The sequence below is a fragment of the Equus caballus genome, chromosome 7 (genome assembly GCF_041296265.1).
Source record: "Equus caballus isolate H_3958 breed thoroughbred chromosome 7, TB-T2T, whole genome shotgun sequence".
In the NCBI taxonomy this organism is placed as follows: Eukaryota; Metazoa; Chordata; class Mammalia; order Perissodactyla; family Equidae; genus Equus; species Equus caballus.
The window spans coordinates 530,043-546,186 of NC_091690.1; the positions used below are offsets into that span (position 1 = coordinate 530,043).

At 67.4% G+C, this 16,144-nt stretch overlaps 1 protein-coding gene across 3 annotated transcripts; it reads left to right on the forward strand.

Annotated features, from left to right (window-relative positions):
- The first annotated feature begins 13 nt into the window (after positions 1 to 13).
- ARHGAP45 (Rho GTPase activating protein 45) lies at positions 14 to 15,604 on the forward strand. Of its 3 annotated transcripts, none has more exons than XM_070272307.1 (23): positions 14 to 297; positions 2,329 to 2,659; positions 5,263 to 5,406; positions 5,622 to 5,706; positions 5,808 to 5,880; positions 6,061 to 6,127; positions 6,243 to 6,380; positions 6,456 to 6,520; positions 6,668 to 6,778; positions 6,851 to 6,931; positions 9,455 to 9,643; positions 9,870 to 10,007; positions 10,109 to 10,299; positions 10,416 to 10,543; positions 10,638 to 10,721; positions 10,879 to 10,983; positions 11,089 to 11,261; positions 11,665 to 11,853; positions 11,943 to 12,080; positions 12,902 to 13,128; positions 13,213 to 13,423; positions 14,161 to 14,269; positions 14,677 to 15,604. In XM_070272307.1, exons 1-23 carry the CDS (start codon positions 160 to 162, stop codon positions 15,051 to 15,053), a joined length of 3,492 nt encoding a protein of 1,163 aa, XP_070128408.1. In that variant the 5' UTR covers positions 14 to 159; the 3' UTR covers positions 15,054 to 15,604. The 3 variants fall into 3 exon arrangements, with proteins under 3 accessions (XP_070128408.1, XP_023500083.1, XP_023500082.1); XM_023644315.2 differs by lacking the exon at positions 14 to 297 and adding an exon at positions 1,012 to 1,398; XM_023644314.2 differs by lacking the exon at positions 14 to 297 and adding an exon at positions 1,482 to 1,616.
- Positions 15,605 to 16,144: the final 540 nt, after the last annotated feature.

Consider the following 16,144-nt stretch of genomic DNA (forward strand, 5'->3'; position numbering starts at 1 on the left):
CGTGAAGTGGGCATGAGGTCAGGGCTCGGGAATGTCCGGGGCAGCTTGGAGAAGCCCAGCAGGGGCGGCCCAGCGCTCAGGCCTCCAGACCAGGCCGGGAGCCCACCCGCCAGCCGCCCAGCGAGCCTGCCATCACCCCTCATCCCGGCCCCCAGAGCCATGAGTGGTGGGCAGAGGATCCTCAAGGCACTTCTGGGCTGGGCCTGCGGATGGACCCGGGCCTGGAGAGCTGGGTTTGGCGTGACGGGCTGCGGCACGCGCGCCCTGTGCCCGGGAGATCCAGCCCTCCCAGCCGAGGTCAGTGGGGGGCCCGTGCTGGGGAAGGTAACGGGGATGAGGTTTTGGGATTGACGGTGGGACTTCGGAAAGGAAGGGGAGTAAGAATTGGGGAGGGGAGGGGGCTCGACTAGGGGGGATCCGAGAGAAGAGGTGATTTTGGGGGTGATGGGAGGGGATGGGGACCCAGGGAGGGGAGGAGGCGGGGATCTGGGCTCTCGGGGCCCTGCCAGGGGCGTGAGGAGTCGGCCTGGTGGCCTCGGGCGTGTTATCAGCGCTGCCATGTCAGTTCTGCTGCCCACCGCGTCCGGGGGGGCAGCGTGCGCCCTGGAATGCAGGACGGGGATGGGGGTGGGGAGCTGGGCCGAGGCCAGTGCCGGCGCGGGACTGAGGGGGACGTGACCCGCTGTGCCCTGCGCTGCCCAGACCCTGGGGTCTGCAGGAGGCCGGGGGCGGGGGTCGCCCGTGAGAGGACGGGTGTCTGCGTCCGAGGTCCGCGTGCACAGCTCCGGGTCACGCGTTTCATCTGCGGAGCGCGTCTGAGCACGTGTCCCAGCCTGTCCCTGCGTGGGATCGTGCGCGCGTGTCTGCACTCCTGGCTGCGTCCGGGTGTGTCCGCGCGAGGGTCAGCGTCTCTGCTGCCCTCCCCCCGCCCCCCCGGGGCGCAGGTGCCAGGCGGCGGCGCGCGCTCCGACGCGCGCGGAGAGCCCGAAAGCGGAAGCTGGGGGCGGGGCCAGGCTGGGGGCGGGGCCTGGGACCCCACCTTCGAGCCCACCCTGCCGAGCCGCAGGCTGAGGCCGGGAGGGAGGGTGGGTGGGGGGCGGGCCTGCGTCGCCGCCTCGGGAGGCCTTTTCCTGTGGAGGGAGGACCCGCCAATGAGGGCAGGGCCTGTCACGTGGGCCTGACAGCTGGGGAGGGGGTGGCCCGTGACAATGTGGTCCCGAGGCGGTCAGGGCCCGGAGCTGCGACGCTGAGACCCCCGCCTGCCCCAGCCCAGCCCTCGCCCTCGGGCCGCGCGGCCCCGGCCCCAGCATGTTCTCCAGGAAGAAGCGAGAACTCATGAAAACCCCTTCTATCTCCAAAAAGAACCGCGCGGGAAGCCCCATCCCGCCGCCCGCGGGGGTGAGTGAGACTCTGCGGGGAGCGCGCGGCGGGCGGGGACCTCGGAGAGACACCGGGCAGCAGGGGGCCGGGCGCATCCTGCGCCGGGGCTGCCGGGGCGGGGGCCGCGCAGCGCGATGCTGGGCCGGCGGCGGGGGTCCCGGGCCAGCTACAGCCCCCACCGGGCCGGACTGCGGGCGCCGCGCGGGACCGGCCGCGACCCCGGCGTTCAGCTCACGGTAGGAGCTTCTGGGATGGGCGCGCATCCTCCATCCCCCTCCCCGAGAGCCGGTGGCGGGGCCCTGGGAGTGAGTGGGTGGGGAGGGTGCTGGGGTGGGGGCGGCAGTGCGTCTGGACTCTGTGGGAGGGGGGCTCAGGAGATTTGGGGGCTCGGGGCGCCGTTGGACGTGAGAGCCGTGGCGCAGTCATTGGGCCTGAGGTTTACAGGGCAGCGGACCATGGAAGGGGATCCTGGGGCGTGTCTCCAGGGCCCAGGGGGTCTACAAGGTCGGGGGGTGTCTACAAGGCCTGGGGGTGTCTGTGGGACCGGGCGTCCACTGCACCCTCGGGCTCTGGGAATCGCCAGAGGGGTCTTTACCAGGGAGTAGGTGGCGCGCAGCAGCCTGAGGGGGGCTACAGGATCCAGGACCCTCCCCTGGCCTTCCCTCCCCCCACCAGGAAGCGGGGTGCCTCCTCCCCCACACCCCCACAGGCCACGCCCCTGGCTGTGGTTTGGGTCGACGGTTGTTTGTGAAAGCTCTGGGGAAGAGGATGTTGGGTAACAGGTGTGGGAGGGGCGCGGCACCAAATCTCGGCCCTCTGACCTCTGGCCTTTGACCCCTATGGGGTCAGAGTGAAGACCCTCCAGCGCCCCCCTTCCCTTCTGGGGAAACTGAGGCAGTGCCCGGGGTTGGAGCACCAGCGTTACCAGCTCCCCACCCCCTATCCTAGGAGCTGCCCAAGAAAGATGGGGCTGACACCGTGTCCCTCGGACCCGGCGTGGACTTACTGGGCCCCGGCTGCAATGTCAAGGCCACCGGCACGCTCAAGAGGCCCACCAGCCTGAGCCGCCACGCCAGCGCCGCCGGCTTCCCGCTGTCCGGCGCCGGCTCCCGGACACTCGGCCGGGCCCACCGCAGCCCGCTGACGGCCGCCAGCCCCGCTGAGGCGCCCTTTGAGGGACCCTGCCCCGACACCACGGAGGACATCTCCCAGCTGCTGGCCGACGTGGCCCGCTTCGCGGAGGGCCTGGAAAAGCTCAGGGAGTGTGTTCTGTGTGATGGTGAGAACCCACAGCGGCACCAAGACCTGGGTGGGGGGCAGAGCCGGCCGCACGTATCCTAAACACGGTGGGGTCAAGGCAGCACTTGGGGAGGCTCAGAAGGGGATTGGCAGGAGGGCTTCATGGAAGAAGCCATTGCAGCTAAGGCTCTGAGGGATGTGTAGGAGTTTGGTGGCAACTAGCAGGGAAAGAGGCATTGAGGCAGAGGGAATGTGGTGCACACACATGCTCAGAAACATGTAATGCAGATGCATTTGGGGGAACGGGTTTGGGGTGTTGCTGATGTTTGAAGTGTGTGAGGCTGAAGGCATTGAGGATGGCAGGCAGAGGGGCCCGGGACATTATCCTGGGGCAATGGGGAGCCACAGAAGGTGTTAGAGCAGAGGTGGGACGAGGTCCGCTCTGCATGTTGGACGGAGGTGGACTGGAGGCAGGCTGGAGAGACTCAGGAGGGACAGGGGGTAGGCCCAGTGCACGAGCTGCAGGAGTTTTCGGGAGTGAGGGGCCTGTGGGACGGCGGTTCCGTTTTCTCCTCCACGAGGCCGCTGACAGGCGGGCTTCCTGCCGAGTTATTTTCATCTGCTTCCTGTTTGCCCCTGGCAGCGGGCAGGCACCTCGTGCGCAGCGTGTGGGTCCTGCACGCTCCTCAGGAAACCGCAGTGCCAGGGCCGTGCCGGGCGCTCCCGCCCGCTCCCCCGTGGGCACCCATTCTGCAGATGAGGAAACCGAGGGCCCTAGTGGGCCTCTGACCACCAGCTTACTCAGCCAAGGAGAGGCCAGAGACGGGATTCGACCTCACCCTGCAGAGGGGCCTCTGCGCCTTGCGCCCGCTAAGGAAGGGCTCGCCAGCGGAGACCCCGCCCATGCTGGGAGGGGGGTGGGAGCCCCGGGTTATCTGGTCCCAGGGGCGGCCGAGCTGTTTCCTGGGGAAACCGTAATCTCGGTTCCTTTCCCATCCTGGCGCTTCCTTGGAGGTCGGGCTGCGGCGGGGGCGCCCTTCTGGGGGAAGCGCCTGGAGCAGGGAGGATGTGGGTTCAGTCCCGGCGCCGCGCCCCTCGCCGAGCTGGGACACCCCGGGCGAGTCGCCTCGCTCTCTAAGCCTCAAGTGTCTTATCTGTGAAGCGGGGCGACGACGCGCCCCGCGAGGCTGCCGACTGTCCCCGGACGTCCTCGGCCTATTGCGATTCTTGTGGCGACAGTGAGAACCACACGGCGTCTTGGGGACGCCGGCGCTGTCAGCCCAGGCGGAGGCGCGCGCCGGGGTCCACGTGGGCCGGGCGGGGTCTCCTGGGGCCGGCCCGCCCCCTCCGGGCGGCGCCTCCTCGCGCCCTGCTCTTCGGCTTTGGGCCTCAGTTTCTCGGCCCGTCCACCCCCCCATCCCCCGAATCAGGTCGCCTCGGGTCCCAGGCTCGTGCGCCCTGAATCCGGGGAGCCGGGGACCCAGCCAGGGCCCGCGGGCGGGCGGGGCGGGGCGAGGCTTCCCTCGGCGGGGGTGGGGCCTCCGGACGGGTCAGAGCCGGTTTGGCCGCCAGCCAGCCGCCGGGGGACCCCCCCAGACCCGCCAGGCGCCCCGTCCATCCTGCGCGTTCCCGGGCCCCGCGCCCCGCGTCTCTGCGGGGCGGTGCCCCCGGCGCTGGACCCGGGCTCAGTGCGCGGCCGCGCGGGGCCCCGAGGTGAGGGGACAGAGCGGGGTCCCCCAGTCCGGCCGGGAGCACGTGGCGCTGAGGACGCAGCTGCTGCCGCGCGCTTGCCTCGGCCGCGCCAAGCGGGGCCCGTCGGGGCTTCGCCGGCGTCCTCCGCCTGCCGTCCGCTTCCCGGCGGGTGGGGGTCGGGGGGTCGGGGGCCCCTCTCCTTCCTCCCTCCCGCTGCCGTTCCCGCTGGATGGGGGGCGTTCTGCGCACACTGTCCGCCCGCGCGCGCCGCTTGTTTCCAGTTAAGAACGTTCGAGAAGGGCGTTTAAAGCCGCTTTCCAAAGCGCGGATCCGACCTCGCCCTCCTTTCCCCTGACACCTTCTGTGGCTCCCCGCTGCCCTGGAGGGAAGCCTCGAGGCGGGGTCCTTCTGCCTGCTGGTTTTTTTCGTGCTTTCAGAGTTAGCGTAAACGGAAGAGCTCCGTGATCCTCGAGGAACGACTTCCCCTCTCTGTGCCTCAGTTTCCCCATCTGCAAAACGGGTGGATGATGAGAGTGCTTGGTTCATGGGGTGGCTGTAGGGAGGGAGTGAGATAACGGGGTGCTGGAGGCCCAGGCAGACAGGCAAGTAGGCAGGGAGGGAGCTGGGCAGAGCCCTGAGCAGCCGGGAGGGGTTGGGGCAGGCGGGCTGCATGGAGGAGGAGGCGCCAGGACAGCAACTTGAAGGATAAGCGGGAGTGTGCTTTCTGGAGGGACGAGGAAGGAGTGTTCTGAGCAGAGGGGACTGGCCAGCAGTCCAGGGAGGGTCAGTGCCTCACCTGAGTTCCCACAGAGAGCCTCACTCGGGCAGCTGTCCTTGCTCATCTCTGCCTCAGTTTCCCCACCAGGGGACAGGAGCTCTGAGGAGGAGGTGGGCAGGCTTTCCCTGGGGCCAGGCCCCTCCCTCCCCACTCACACCCACTCTGCCCAGCAGACCTCCTCGAGGCCCGCCGGCCGCTGGCCCACGAGCGCCTGGGTGAGGCCCTGCGTGTGATGCACCAGGTCATCTCCAAGTACCCACTGCTGAACACTTTGGAGACACTCACGGCTGCCGGCACCCTCATTGCCAAGATCAAAGGTCAGCCGGTCAGGACAGGGCAGCAAGGGCTCTCTGCCTGGGAGGGCTTCCCAGAGGAGGGGACTTTTGAAGTGGGTTTTGAAGGATGCATAGGAGTTTGATGGGCACAGCTGCTTCAATGCTCCCCCTGGGCTAAGGGCCCCCTTCAGTTAGTTGCAGGGGTGGTCACTTCCCAGAGTGGACCAACCCCCATTGTCCTCATCTCTGCCTCCCAGCCTTCCGTTATGAGTGTAACAATGACTCAGACAAGCAGGAGTTTGAGAAGGCCCTGGAGACCATCGCCGTCTCCTTCAGCAGCACGTGAGCGGTGGTGGGGGTGGGGAGGGTGCGGAGTGGGAGTAGGGGGTGGGGGAGGGGGGGAGCCCATGTGCCTCTTGAGGCTGACCCCACCGGCCCCGCAGCGTGTCCGAGTTCCTCATGGGCGAAGTGGACAGCAGCACCCTCCTGTCGGTGCCCCCCGGGGACCCGAGCCAGGTGAGCAGGGGCGGCCTGGATGCTGCCCAGGGTCAGGCTGGCAGGGTGGGTGAGTCCCCCCTGCTCCCTCTGCAGACCTGGGCCTCCCTCTCTGTCCAGGGGGCTGGACCGTCCCCAGCAGGGTGGGCATCACGCAGGGCCCCACCCCCGGGGGTGGCCTCACTGTGTCCCTCCTGACAGTCCATGGAGAGCCTGTACGGCCCCGGCAGTGACGGCGCCACCGCCAGCACCGAGGATGGGGACGAGGGTAAGTCTGAGCCGCTCATGGCCGGTGCCTGAAGGGTGGGCCGCGGGGCAGAGGCCTGGGGCCGAGGAGGGTGGGAGGCTCAGTGGGGCCTGAGCAGACCCCCGCTCCCCCGAAGGCGGCCTGCACCCCGAGGCGGTGGACGTGCTGCTGCAGCGCTGTGAGGGCGGCGTGGACGCGGCGCTGCACTATGCCAAGAACATGGCCAAGTACATGAAGGACCTCATCGGCTACCTGGAGAAGCGCAGCACGCTGGGTGAGCGCTGGGTCCGTGGGGTGGGGTCTGGCGGGAGCGCCCCTCCCCCTGCACTCACGCCCCTCCCCCCTGCAGAGATGGACTTTGCCAAAGGCCTGCAGAAGATCGTGCACAACTGCAGACAGAGCCTCCTGCAGGAGGTGGGGCCGCGTGGGCGCCGGGCAGGGGTTTCCCATCTGTGCCAAGGTGGCGACACTCACCGGGAGGGGGCAGGGCTTCCCCCAGGGCTGGGATGCTGGGGCACCCCTCCTGTGCCACCCCGGTGACGGCTGGCCCCGCCCCCGCAGCCCCCCATGCCTCTCCAGTCCATCTACTCGCTGGCCCTGGAGCAGGACGCGGACTTCGGCCACGGCCTGGTGCAGGCGGCGAACACGCTGCAGACACAGACCTTCATGCAGGTGGGCAGCGCCCCCGGGGGGCGGGCTGGGGGCGGGTGCTGGGGTCCCCACTCATGGCCCATCTCACCCCAGCCTCTGAACCTGCGGCGGCTGGAGCATGAGAAGCGGAGGAAGGAGATCAAGGAGTCGTGGCATCGCGCCCAGAGGAAGCTGGTACCCGGGCGGGGCGGGGCCGGGAGGAAGGGGGCGGGGCCAGGAGGAAGGGGCGTGTCTGAGATGGAGGGGCGGGGCATAAGAAGGGGCGGGCCCAGGACAAAGGGGCGGGGCATAAGAAGGGGCGGGGCATAAGAAGGGGCGGGCCCAGGACAACGGGGCGGGGCATAAGAAGGGGCGGGCCCAGGACAAAGGGGCGGGGCATAAGAAGGGCAGAGCAGGGATGAAGGGGTGTGTCTGGGATGGAGGGGCGGGACGTAAGAAGGGGCGGGCCCAGGATAAAGGGGCGGGGCATAAGAAGGGGCGGGCCCAGGACAAGGGGCGGGGCATAAGAAGGGGCGGAGCAGGGAGGAAGGGGCATGTCTGGGATGGAGGAGCGGGACATAAGAAGGGCAGGGCAGGGATGAAGGGGTGTGTCTGGGATGGAGGGGCGGGGCGTAAGAAGGGGCGGGCCCAGGACAAAGGGGCGGGGCATAAGAAGGGGCGAGCCCAGGACAAGGGGCGGGTCATAAGAAGGGGCGGAGCAGGGAGGAAGGGGCGTGTCTGGGATGGAGGGGCGGGGCATAAGAAGGGGTGGAGCAGGGAGGAAGGGGCGTGTCTGGGATGGAGGGGCGGGGCATAAGAAGGGGCGGAGCAGGGAGGAAGGGGCATGTCTGGGATGGAGGAGCGGGACATAAGAAGGGCAGGGCAGGGATGAAGGGGCGTGTCTGGGATGGAGGGGCGGGGCGTAAGAAGGGGCGGGCCCAGGACAAAGGGGCGGGGCATAAGAAGGGCAGGGCAGGGATGAAGGGGCGTGTCTGGGATGGAGGGGCGGGGCATAAGAAGGGGCGGAGCAGGGAGGAAGGGGCGTGTCTGGGATAAAGGGGCGTGTCCTGGAGGAGGGGGGCGGTCCAGAGGAAAGGGCCTGGGTGGGGTGGCCTCTGCGCAGCATGGGCTGGGCCGTCCTATCCGGATTTTTCGGACACTGGCCATCGTGGCCTTCTAACCCTGTGGGGCTGGCCTTGGCGTCCCAAGTGGGAGCAGATCCTGCCTCAAAGATGCTGCAGCCCCATGGCCCCCAGTTGCACAGGGGAGACCCCAGACCCACCCCACTCCCTGTCGCGGTTCAGGCTTGGGGCCGAACGGTGCCTGCTGGGGGTGCAAGGGGTGGGTCTGCGTGGAGTGGAGGGTGACTGCTGCTCTCGGGCCTGGGGGAGCTCCAGGTTCCTGCCTGGTACTCTTTCCCACCTCTCTTTCGGGTCGTTCCAAGGGCACTAGTATCTTTGGGTTTTGCGTTTTAGCTTTGTTAACAGGGCCTGTGGAAAGGCGCCCCCACGCCCAGCTCCAGCAAGGGCTGTCCTGGGGCTCCTTCCAGCACCAACCCGCATATATGCAGCTCCTCCTCTTGTGCCCTTGGTGACGGCTGGGTGAGCAGCCTCTTCTGCTCCTGGCCTCCACCCCCAGAGGCTCACCCATCTCAGTCCACGTGAAACGCTCAGCTGTGAGGCCACATGGCTTATTCCACTAACTCCCTATTGATGGACAGTTCGGTTGTTGCTGGGCTGCTGTTATTTCAAACACCATTACTGTGACGAGCTTGTGCCCCTGTCTCTCATCTCTGGGATGTGAGGCCAATTGTTTATCTTGGATCAGTGCCCAAATGGAATGCCTGAGCGTGGGTGTGCCAGCCTCAGCCACCGCTGTTCCTCTTCTGTGAACTCTTGGTTTGCATCCTTGCTCACTTTGGATTAGACAATGGCTTATTTCTTATTGATTTGCCAGAGCTGTTTACATATGAGAGAACCCAGCCCTTGATGATGTGCATTCCAGACCCCCCAACCCCCCTGGCCCAGTTTGTTTTTTGACTTTGACTTTACTTGTGGCCTACTTTGCCAGGTAGAAATCCGTTGTTGTTGGTGATAGTCTTTTGTTTTATGGTTTCTGAGTTTCATGTCACACGTTGAAAGGCCTTCGCCGCACTGCGGTTATTAAAAAAAAATTCTCCGTGGTTTCTCTCTGTACCTGTACGAGTTTTTATCTCTACGTTCAAACCTCTGGTGGTGCGGGCTGTGAGGTGTGGCCCCCGGAAGGCCCACCGGGGTTGACAGCGTGCTCTTCCTGCCACCCCTGAGGGTGCTCAGCTTCCTGCCTGGGTGGCCTTGCTGTCGTCTGTCAGACGGGAAGTGAAAGAGACAGGAGCACAGGAGGCTGCCCGCGCTGGCGGGGGTGGGTGTCGTGTCAGTGTCAGCAGATGGTGTAGTTCCTGCCTCGTTCTGAGCTTCTCTGTGCCTCAGTTTCTCCAGCTGTAAAACGGGCACAGCAGACGCTCGTTCCTCCTGGGGTCCCACCGTAGGCGTTTCCTCCTTTTCTTCTGCCGTCGGTTCTTGGGCAGGGGCTTCTGTTTGCCCAACTGGGTCCTGGGATCTGGGTGCAAAAGATGTGGGTGGCCGAGGTGCCTGGCTCGGTGCCTGGCTGATAGGGTGGGGAGGGCGAGGGGAGCTGGGGAGCCAGCTCAGGACCCGCCTCGTCGCTCCCCGCCCGCAGCATGAGGCGGAATACAACCTGCGCAAGGCCAAGCAAGGCTACACGCAGCGCTGCGACGACCACGACAAGGCGCGCGCGCTGGTGGCCAAGGCCGAGGAGGAGCAGGCCAGCGCCGGGCCCGGGGCGGGGGGCGCCGCCTCCAAGACCCTGGACAAGCGGCGGCGCCTGGAGGAGGAGGCCAAGAACAAGGTGGGGGCGGGCAGTGGGGGGAGGGGGGCAGCGGAGGGGGCGAGACCCAGTGGCGGCAGATCCCGGGGCGCCATGCGCAATTCCCCTGCTCTCCGGGCTGTGCACCCCGCCGGGAGTGCCTTCCCGTGCGTTTCTGCGGGCTGGGTTTCTGTGTTGGGCCTCACGATGCCCTGAGGGCGGAACCCCGGGCTCAGGCCTCTCTCCGTGTCCCCTGGCCCCACCCCAGGCGGAGGAAGCCATGGCCACGTACCGCACGTGCGTGGCGGACGCTAAGACGCAGAAGCAGGGGCTGGAGGACGCCAAGGTGACGGCGCTCCGGCAGATCCAGGAGGTCATCCGGCAGAGCGACCAGACCATCAAGTCGGTGTGTGGCGGGTGCGCCCTCGCGCGGGGGGCGGGGCAGCCGCCGGGGCAGCCTCCTGACCCTGCCGCGCGCGCCGTGCGCACCGCCCCCTCCGTCCACAGGCCACCATCTCCTACTACCAGACGATGCACATGCAGACCGCGCCGCTGCCCGTGCACTTCCAGATGCTCTGCGAGAGCAGCAAGCTGTACGACCCGGGCCAGCAGTACGCGTCCTACGTGCGCCAGCTGCAGCGCGGCGAGGAGCCCGACGTGCACTATGACTTCGAGCCCCACGTCTCCACCAGCTCCTGGTACGCCGTCTGCGCGTGCCCAGGGGGCCGGGCTGCCCGCTTGTGATGGGGGCGGGTGTGACCGTGCTTCTGTGACCCCCATCACGGCCCCGCCTGCTGGCTGTGTGTCCCACCAGGTCCCCGGTCATGCGCACCCGGAAGAGCAGCTTCAACGTTGGCGACGCGGCGGGGGCGGAGGCTGCGGGCAGCCCCCCGGAGGAAGGTGGGCCCAGTGACGATGGGGCGCTGGCCAAGGAGCGCAGGGGTGAGTGCCCAGCGGGGACGTGGGGGCGGCCACGCCTCCCTGATGACCTTCTCAGCCCCCCTCAGGCGTTCACTGGAGGTGCCTCCCTCCGCAGGTGGGCGCGGGCACCAGGTGCACAAGTCGTGGCCCATCTCCATCTCAGACGCAGACGGCAGCCTGGACCCCAGCTCCAGCCCAGGTGAAGGGACCTGCCCGGTGGCTGGGGGCAGAGGCCTCGGTGGGCTCACCGTGCAGCCGGGGTGATGGAGAGTGTGACCGCAGAGGACCCTCCGGGGAGCACCTGGTGGCCCGGTCCCTCCTGCCTCGGGGTGTCTGACCTCCTTTTTCCTGCTCAGGGGACTTTAAGAAGTTCCAGCGGATGTCTTCCAGTGGCACCATGTCGTCCAGTGAGGAGCTGGCGGACCAGGAGGGCAGTGCAGAGGGGTCCACCTTTGAACAAGGTGAGGGGGCCCCTACCCGGGCTCTGGGGGGACAGGGGCTTGGACTGGGCGTGTGGGCCTGGCCCCCACCTGCCTCGGCCAGGCTGACTCCCTGCCCGCCCCCAGCTGACCTCAACGGCATGGCCCCTGATCTGTCAGTGGCCATTCCCAGCGGGCCCTTCCGCCACGTGGGGCTGTCCAAGGCAGCCCGGACCCACCGGCTGCGGAAGCTCCGCACGCCCGCCAAGTGCCGGGAGTGCAACAGCTACGTGTACTTCCAGGGCGCCGAGTGCGAGGAGGTGCGTGGGGGGGACCCCAGGGCGCAGGGGGAGCCAGGAAGGTCCCACGCGGAGCGGAGTGCGGGAGGGATGTTAAGCGAGGTGCAAACGGGAGCATTTGGAGACCTGGAGCCTACTGGGGGGCGAGGGTCCCCGGTGGAGGGCACAGCCCATGCAAAGGCCTGGAGGCAGGAGCCGGCGGGCTGTGGGAGAAAAACCAAGGATCAGGGCTGGATTGGTGGGCGGCAGCGTGGGAGGGCGTCTGTCGGCCCTGAGGGGCTACAGCAAGCTCTGAGCGGCAATCTGGATGGCTCATGTAGGGGGCGGTTGTGAGGGCATCAAGGAGGAGGCAGGAGGTGGGGCCAGGGGCCTGGGTGCTGGGCTGGGGGGCTGGGAGGGGTCGGCTCACTCCACGTCCCCCCAGTGCTGCCTCGCCTGCCACAAGAAGTGCCTGGAGACCCTGGCCATCCAGTGCGGCCACAAGAAGCTGCAGGGCCGCCTGCAGCTCTTCGGCCAGGACTTCAGCCAGGCAGCCCGCAGCACCTCGGACGGTGTGCCCTTCATCGTCAAGAAGTGCGTCTGCGAGATCGAGCGGCGGGCGCTGCGCACCAAGGTGACCACCCCGGGGACGGCGCGGTTCCGCCCTGGGGGACGCGGGGAGGGGAGGCGGGCGTGGGCCAACGCTCACTGCGGCCCCCACAGGGCATCTACCGGGTCAACGGGGTGAAGACGCGCGTGGAGAAGCTGTGCCAGGCGTTCGAGACTGGCAAGGAGCTGGTGGAATTGTCACAGGCCCCGCCCCACGACATCAGCAACGTTCTCAAACTCTACCTGCGCCAGGTGAGGCGGCCAAGTTGGGGCAGATGCTGGGCCTGCCAGGACCTGAGGTTAGCGGGGCGGGGCCAGCGTGGGGGGCGGGGCTGCTAGACTAGGGCATGGTCTGCACAGAGTGGGCGGGGCCGGCGCGTGGCCTGGGTGGGGCTGCTAGGCTGGGGGCGTGGTCTGTACAGAGTGGGCGTGGCGGGCGTGGCAGGGGCGGGGCTGCTGGGCTAGGGGCGTGGTCTGTACAGAGTGGGCGGGGCCGGCGCCTGGCAGGGGTGGGGCTGCTAGGGTGGGGGCGTGGTCTGTACAGAGTGGGCAGGGTCGGTGCCAGGCAGGGGTGGGGCTGCTAGGGTGGGGGCGTGGTCTGTACAGAGTGGGCGTGGCGGGCGTGGCAGGGGCGGGGCTGCTGGGCTAGGGGCGTGGTCTGTACAGAGTGGGCGGGGCCGGCGCCTGGCAGGGGTGGGGCTGCTAGGGTGGGGGCGTGGTCGGTACAGAGTGGGCGGGGCCGGCGCCTGGCACGGGCGGGGCTGCTGGGCTAGGGGCGTGGTCTGTACAGAGTGGGCGGGGCTGCTGGGCTGGGGGCGTGGTCTGTACAGAGTGGGCAGAGTCGGTGCCAGGCAGGGGTGGGGCTGCTAGGGTGGGGGCGTGGTCGGTACAGAGTGGGCGGGGCCGGCGCCTGGCAGGGTTGGGGCTGCTAGGGTGGGGGCGTGGTCGGTACAGAGTGGGCAGGGTCGGTGCCAGGCAGGGGTGGGGCTGGTAGGCTGGGGACGTGGCCGGAGCGGGACACGCCGAAGCCGGACCGGGCCCACTGACCCCTGACCTGACCTGATGCCCCACAGCTGCCGGAGCCACTCATCTCCTTCCGCTTCTACCACGAGCTCATGGGGCTGGCCAAGGACAGTCTGAAGGCGGAGGCGGAGGCCAAGGCAGCATCCCGGGGCCGGCCGGATGTGGCCGAGAGTGAGGCTGCGGCCGTGGCCATGGCGGGCCGGCTGCGGGAGCTGCTGCAGGACCTGCCGTCTGAGAACTGGGCGACGCTGCGGTACCTGCTAGGACACCTGCGCAGGTGAGGGCCAGCCGGGCCGGGGTCCAGGGGGGCGGCATCTGGGGAGCGACTGACATGGCTCTTGTGCCCTCTGACACGCCCCAGGATCGTGGAGGTGGAGCAGGACAACAAGATGACGCCAGGGAACCTGGGCATCGTGTTCGGGCCCACGCTGCTGCGGCCACGGCCCACCGAGGCCACCGTGTCCCTCTCCTCCCTGGTCGACTACCCCCACCAGGCCCGCATCATCGAGACCCTCATCACCCACTACAGCCTGGTCTTTGAGAAGGAGCCCGAGGAGGCGCTCGGGGGCCAGGTGAGGGGTGAGGGGTGCCAGGCTCCGTGAGCATGTGGGGGCTGTGAGTCTGGCCCCCTTGTCAGGGTGCAGACGGGAAGAACTGGGAGACGTCTGGTTTCCACTGGGCGGTCAGGTTAGGGGTGGCCTTTTAGTTATATTTTAAGCAAAGACCTGATGGAGCGTTGGCTCAGGTCTGGGGGAGAGTCCCAGGCTGTGCAAAGGCCCTGTGGCTGTCTTTCCACCCCCTCTCCTTCTGCCCTCCACTGGCCTTTTCCTGTCTCCTGTCTCTGTGCCAGCTACAGCACCTCCTCACACCCTGGCTCCAGCCTGCCACTTTCTCTGGCCGTCAGGCTCTCCTTTCACGTCTACAAGTTCTACTGGTTTCTGAGCAGCTTCCTGCTCCTGTACTCAAGTCCCCGTTGCGTGTCTTTAATCCCTCTGCCAGTGTCCCTCAGTGTGGAGGGGAGGCCGGGTCCCAGGTTTTGGGAGGCAGACGCCTGGGTGTGGCCTCAGGACGGTAGCTCCCGTCCTGGTGTCCCTGCAGGGGCCCAGCCTTTCTGGCCAAGGTCGTCTGCCCCATGGGACAACCTCGGCCTGTTTATGACATGGGGATGGGGTGTTGTCACATCCTCAGCAGCAGCAGCGGGTGTTAACAATTTTTACGGTTTCTATGTAGTTAATTTACAAGAAAGAAAACGGACCTGGGGCTGAGCGGGCATCTAGGTCCCTAGCTGACCTCCATCCCACCCCCACAGGATGGGACGTCCCACCAGCGGGCGGAGGTGGTGGTCCAGGTGCCGTACCCGGAGGCAAGTGAGGGGGCCGCCTTCGCCCTGCAGGAGGAGGCTGAGGACGGCGGCCGAGGTGAGCGGTGTGGTGGGATGGGGGGCACTTTGCCAGCAGCCGGCGCCTGACCCGGGAGACAGGCAGGTGGGCGGATCGTGGCGCCGTGGGTCCATGTCTCTGCCCGTGGGTTTTGTCTCCCACGGAGACCACGTGTGTCACCTGTCCATTCATTGCTCTTATCTGTTGCAAACACAAGAGATGCCCTTTCAAGGTGTGTAGACAATGCTGAGAAATGGAAATGACCCCGAGTGTCGAGACTGCACCTCCTCTGCGGGGGGAGGTTTCCAAGCCGAGACCTGTGCCTGCTGAGGGGGGGCCACCTCGCAGTGTCACAGGCAGCGGAGCCCGGGTCCCCTCCTGGTCTCAGGGCATCCGTCTCTCTCCCTCTCTCTCTGTCCCTCTGTCCCTCCCTCCCTCTCTCTCAGACTTCCCAGAATCCCACATCGCCTCCAACGATTCAGACTCAGAGCTGGAGGAGGTGACAGACCTGCTGTCCCCGGTGGGCGGGGCCGCCCTGCACCGCCTCAGCCTCCTGGAGAAGCAGGGCAGCGAGGCCAGCGTGGACGAGGGCCGGGACAGCTGCAGCGGCAGCGAGGAGCAGCTGGGGGCTGAGGCCGGGGCGGCCGGGGACGGGGACAGGTTCTGGGAGGGGCTCGGGGAAGGCCTGGCCAGGCGGCTCTCGGAGTCCAACGCCAACCAGAGCAGCAACAACGTGGCCCAGGCCCAGCCGCCCGCCCTGCAGCTCCATGGCGGGCAAGTCCTGGCGGGCAGCGGCCCGGGGAGGCAGCCGGAGTTGGTGTAGCTGCGGCGGTGGGGCAGGCCCGTCCCATTCCTGGCTCCTGTCCTGTGGCGTGCCTGGGCCAGGTCACGGCTCCCTGGGCCACGACGTCCGGGCACCATGAGGCCTCCTGCTTCCAGCCTGCAGCGCCAAGGGCATGGCTGGCCCCCTTTTCCGGAAGCTTCCAGGAGTATGGTGTGAGATTTTGGTCCACCCTGCGCTCCATTGCACCCTGCAGGCCCGGCTTGGCTGAGCTGGGGGACAATGCTCTCAGGAGTAGCCGTGGGGCTGTGAGGACAGAGAAAGCCACTGAGCGACCCCTGCCTTGCCCTGGAGGCCGGCTGCCCCCCGGACCGCAGGCTCTGCCCTGACTTGCGTCGAGGGCCGGGAAGGCCACCCTGGTGGCCGGACAGCGGGGGCCCGGCGGCGGCCCAGCGGTGGCCTCAGGATGCCCTTGCTTTTCAGAAAACTGGGTTTTGCCACCAGGGTTAGGTACCCAGTGAGGTCTGTCTGGGTCAGGGCGTTCTTCTTTGATACGCACATTTATTTTGCTTAAAATAAAGTCTTTACTCTGAGCCCGTCTTCTCTGGTGGCGGTGGCCTGGGGACAGGGACACAGTGGGCCCTGAGGCTGTCCCAGTTCCTCGCTGGGGAGGGCTGTGAGGAGGAGAAATGCCCCGACGAACAGCCCACTGGGTGTGAGGGCCCAGGGCCTCCGAGGCCGGCTGTGCAGACGCTCAGGGGTCAGGTGACCGCTTCAGGTCAACTTTGAGCTGAGCGCTGTCCTGTAGAACCTTCCAGATGACGGAGATGCTCCGGGGCAGCAGGCACCGGCCTCCCGTGGCTGCTGAGCTCTGGAACCGTGGCCGCTGTGCAGCGGAACTGAGGTTTCAACTCCCTTTAGTTTAGATGGAAGACCCTCAGGAGGGCCGGGGCCACCATCTGGGACCCCCCAGCTCCCATCACCGACCCCTTGCCCAGCTCGGAGACCCCCCCCAGGGAAGTTTATGCGGGAGGGCCCAGGACACCCAGCGGAGAGGAAACCCAACTTTCCACCCGACAAGGGAGAATTATCCGGAACTCACAGCGTCAGGATAAAAGCAGCCCCGGGGCCCC